At 35.0% G+C, this 4,950-nt stretch overlaps 1 protein-coding gene across 1 annotated transcript; it reads left to right on the top strand.

The window, feature by feature from the left end:
• Positions 1 to 1,865, top strand: LOC125370032. Its single transcript, XM_048373608.1, has 4 exons — positions 1 to 301; positions 528 to 602; positions 785 to 852; positions 996 to 1,865. The coding sequence occupies exons 1-4, from the start codon at positions 1 to 3 to the stop codon at positions 1,863 to 1,865; spliced, it is 1,314 nt and encodes a 437-aa protein (XP_048229565.1).
• The last annotated feature ends 3,085 nt before the right edge of the window (positions 1,866 to 4,950 follow it).

Genomic DNA, 4,950 nt, shown 5'->3' with positions numbered 1-4,950 from the left:
ATGGTCACAATAAGCAGCAAGTACCAACTTCAAATGAGATGTGACAAGAAATGCCCATGGAGACTGTATGGAACCATGATTAAAAGAGAGCATATCTTTGCTATTAAGACATATGTTGGTGAGCATAGGTGTCCTAGAGAGATGAAAAATAGGCAAGCTACCTCTGAATGGATAGCTAAGGAATATATACATAGATTCAGAAGAAATGGCAATTGGAGTGTGAAGGACTTGGAGGAAGACTTACTTGAGAAGTTCTGTGTTCAAGTGTCAAGAATAAAATGCTATAGGGCAAAATGGAAAAGTACTTAATATGCTAAGAGGGTCTGTACAGGAACATTATGCTAAGTTAAGAGGCTATAAAGCTGAATTGCTTAGGGTGGATAAGGAAGGCAGATTTGATTTGCTCCTTGATGAAGACTACACTTTTAAAGGGTTCTTTATAGGCTTTAGTTCCTTGAAAAAAAGGTTTTTGAAGTGTTGCAGACCCATTATTGGATTTGATGGGTGTTTTTTGAAAACTTTTTTAGGTGGGGCACTATTATGTACAGTTGCTAAAGATGGGAACAATCAAATGTTCCCTATCTTTTGGGCTGTAGTTGAATGTAAGAATAAATACTTTTGGACTTGGTTTTTAACCATTATTTTAGAGGAGCTGCAAATTACAGATGGTTTAAGGTGGACCTTTATATCAAACCAACAAAAGTTGATTTTTCTTTACTGTTTTAATTATTGTTTACTTTATATTTCTATTGGCTTAATAATTATATTTACTCTATTGCACAAGGTCTTACTAATGCTATAAAGAACCTAGCACCTTTCCTGAACATAGGAATTGTGCTAGGCATGTTTATTGTAATTGGAAGAAGGAGTTTAAGGGGCAAGTTTTAAAAAACATCTTTTGGAGTGCAACTAGAAGTACTTATGAAGCTGCTTATAAGGAAGCCATTGATTAAATTAAAGTAGAGAATGAAGCTGCCTATAACAATTTTTTACAGAGGGATCCAGCCAAATTTTATAAGTCATCTATTTCTGAGCTTTCTAAGTGTGATAAGATTGATAACAATGTCAGTGAAACCTTCAATGGTTACATTGTGAAATTTAGGAGTATGACCATTATAGACATGCTAGAAGAGATTAGATGTGCATTAATAGAGAGAATGCACAGTAAGTTTATGCATGCTACTGGTTTAACTGACTCCATCACACCTAGACTTAGAACTAAGTTTGAAGAAATCAAGTACAATAGCAGATTATGTACTTCCAAACCTGCTGTTGGTGGCAATTTCCAAGTGAACATAGGAGAGGATCAGTTTGTGGTTGATATCAATGCGCACACTTGTACTTGTAGAACATGGCAGATAACAGGCATTCCTTGTATCCATGCATGTTCTAGCATTCATTGGATGAGCCAGGATAGTGCAACATTTGTGGACAAGTACTGTAATGTAGAAACTTATATTGAAACCTACAAAAATGCTCTTGAGCCACTGAATGGCAGAAAAATATGGCCACAAGCTGATGGGCTTCCAATCAAGGCAGCCAAATTTAAGAAAATGCCTGGCAGACCTAAGAAGAACAGAAAGAGAGATATCACTGAAGATCCAAAGAATCCTAATAAGCTGTCTAGACAAGGAATTCAAATGACTTGTGCAGTTTGTGGAGGAGTTGGGCACAACAAGAGGAGTTGTAAGATGAAAAATGATCCATCTTTCAAAAGGCCTCCTAAACTGCCAGTCAAGCGTGGCAGGCCACGAAAAGCAACTTCTGCACTTCGATCTACTGCAATTTCCCCAACAACTCAGTCTGATGCCCCTAGTTCAAGTGGACCAAGTCAATTTGTTGGCACACCTTCAAGTGGATCTTAATCTGGACCAACTCAATTTGTTGGCACACCTTCAAGTGGACCTCAAAAGAGGATAAAAAGAAACTACATTAGTAAGTTATTTGAACACTTGTATTTGGTTTACATTTGAGCAGTAGGAAGCAATTTGTATTCATTATGGTTGTACAAACAGGTTAACCAAGGTTATGGAGTTAGAATCTTTAAAATTCTAGCAACATGTATTTGAGGGTAATTTCAGTACAATATTTTATTTGTTATTATTTTATGCCTAGGCTAATGGAGCAATTGTGTTTGGTTTCTAGATGCCTGAATCAAGGAGAGTGAAATTTATTTCTGGTACAAAGTCAGCATCAGCAAAGGCAGCAGCAAGTAAAGGCAAATCAGTTCCCTCTTATGCCAGACCAACAATTGCAAGTTCAACAAACAATAGACCTGGCAGAGGTCGTGGCAGAGGAGCTAAAAATGGTGGGAGAGGTGTTGCACCTGTTGGAACCCAATAGAGTCAAACAAATTGAGTATTAATTTTCTGTAGGCAAATACTGCCTTTGTACCCACACATATTAACAAAATATTTTGAAGGCAGATAATGCCTTTATTTTCATCAATTCATACTCTTCTTAAACACTTGTATTCTCCATTTATGATTAATACTAGTACCATATATGCAAAACGCATCAAACTTCAAGTTATATGGCCTATGTCAAAATGCTCAATAATCATAAATTAACATTGTCATTTATTCAATATTTTTGTTCAAATTACAAAACAAACATTTACTCAATAGTTAAGCTAAACTCATAGGCATTACAATACCAATACCAATGAGTAGTACAATACAAAACTTTCTCAAACCTTTTTGCATTCATCAAGTTTTCTGCAGTCATCAAGCTTTCTGCAGTCATCAAGTTTTTTGCAATAGTTGACTCCATTACCATCTTCACTTTCATTATCTCGTCCAATGCGTCCTTTCAGCCTTGAAATGATTCATCACCTCTTTCGTCTAAGGAAGACATTCATATGTCAGGGTGAAGCCATCGAACTACTGATCCAGCTAGCAGTTTAAGCATTACAGGATCAGAAGTTCCAAATGAATCTTTCAATCAACCTAATACAACACTATTACCTCTTCCATGCGTGACATACAACCTAGCAGACAAATGTCAACCAGGAGAATAAGAAAAACTAAGGTTACAAATTGCAAATGAATTTGGGAATTAGGGATTTGGGGCATATGAAGCACATCCATTTGCGAACAAGGATCTTCAATTTAATATGTGAAAAACGCATCGTTTCTATAGGCAAAACGCAACATTTCTGCTTTTGCTTTAAAGCGCACCGTATCTATGTAAATGCACCGTATCTACGTGTTTAGGTTACTAGAGCGCCAGCATCCACGTGGAATAAACTTCACCGGAAATTTCATTTATGTATCGATTTGATAAAATTGATAATGTCACGCATGACATTGTTACAATTAAAAATACATGATTAAATTGAAAAAACTGTCAAAGGTTGAGAATTCTTTTGCAATTAACCCTAGATTAAATGCTAAATGAAATTTTGTTGAGTGGACAGATGTGACATCAAGTGTCACGATGTGTATAATAATTTTTATAATAATAATAAATATTATAGATGATAGGTGTTTAATTTAGTTGGGTGAGGATTAGTGTTTTTAGCGTATATATTACTTCAAAATAATTAGACAGCGTAAAGAAAGATAAGTAGTTTCTGAAGACATATTGTCAAGAGCTCAGAGTTTTCATGCGGTGGCATTGCTGGTGTGGTGCCTCGGCCTCCTGCATTACCAAGGTTAAGCTAAGCTATATTTCCTCCAGCATGCTACAGGTTTTCGCCTTCCTTTGGGCTCACCAGGGCAGTAGGGACAGACTCCAAACTAGTATGGCGTCTAGATAGCATCATCACCTTCTATCATATGACTCAAGATAGGCAAGCACCTAAACCCTTTCGATTTGTCCCGCTATTAATAGCATCTGGCACTAGCCAACTTGTCATACAGTGACAATATGTATACTTAAGTTACAAGTGAGTGATGATAGCAGTATACAAGGGGAGCGATACAGTAAAGATGTATGATAGAGAGTAAAAAGGTCTCAATTCTTTCAAATCTAACTAATAAAATGACTAAAATTTCCTTTTCACTTACGTGGTAGAGGGAGCGAAATTCCTCTTCATGAAGAAATCAAAAGTATTTTTAATAATGGTGAAGTAATTAATTATTGTGTACATGGCATAATCGTTATGAAAGGATGATTTAATTAATTTTTAGGTCTATTTGGTAATTTGAGTATTTTCATTTGTCATTTAGATCTATATTAAATAACTTATAAACATAGGTTAACTAGTATTAAATGTCTTTCTAACATAACATATCTTAAATCTAATCTGTTAAACTCTTTCTTAAATATTTTTACTGATAATAAAGGGTTATGTCTGCAGTCTAAAATTGGTTTGGGAGTATATATTATAGCAGAACAAAAACCAAATGGCAACCACTCGTAGAGTTAAAAAGTTGGTTAGATTCTCCGTAATGCGATGGCTTTTAACTTTTAATAAGTAGTAGGCTGGGCCTTTATTGTTATATGCCCTAAATTGAAGGTACTCAATTGTCCAACAAAACTCACATAATACTATAACACAATTAAGTTTTATTTAACAATCAACATTATGAAAGTACAATCTTTTATATGCCTAACACTATTAATAAATTGTCCTCCAAAATAATATCAGCTAAAAGAATCGGAAATGGCGAGTCATCGCGTTTGATTAACTCGGCAAAAAGAATTTATAGCTTTGGGAGCAGAGGCGAGTATAATAAGCATTCCAGCAGAGGCCTGTATGATAGTAAAATCCAAAAAATCTGATCAATTTTAATGGCCATAAGCAAAGTAATTGATAATTAAATTGAGGTAAACCTCTACTTTAACTACACTAAGTCGTGACAACACCATATGGTAACTGATTAACTTTCTTTTTTCAATACATAAAAGAAACTTGCCGAGTTAGAGTCCCACATAAGGTAAAAGATTAGTTTTGTAAACAGCTCTAGTTTAATTTTATTAACTTTGCATTAATTAAGCAAGATA

Source organism: Ricinus communis, chromosome 5 (assembly GCF_019578655.1).
Source record: "Ricinus communis isolate WT05 ecotype wild-type chromosome 5, ASM1957865v1, whole genome shotgun sequence".
Taxonomy (NCBI): domain Eukaryota; kingdom Viridiplantae; phylum Streptophyta; class Magnoliopsida; order Malpighiales; family Euphorbiaceae; genus Ricinus; species Ricinus communis.
This window is presented reverse-complemented; position numbering and strand designations above follow the sequence as displayed.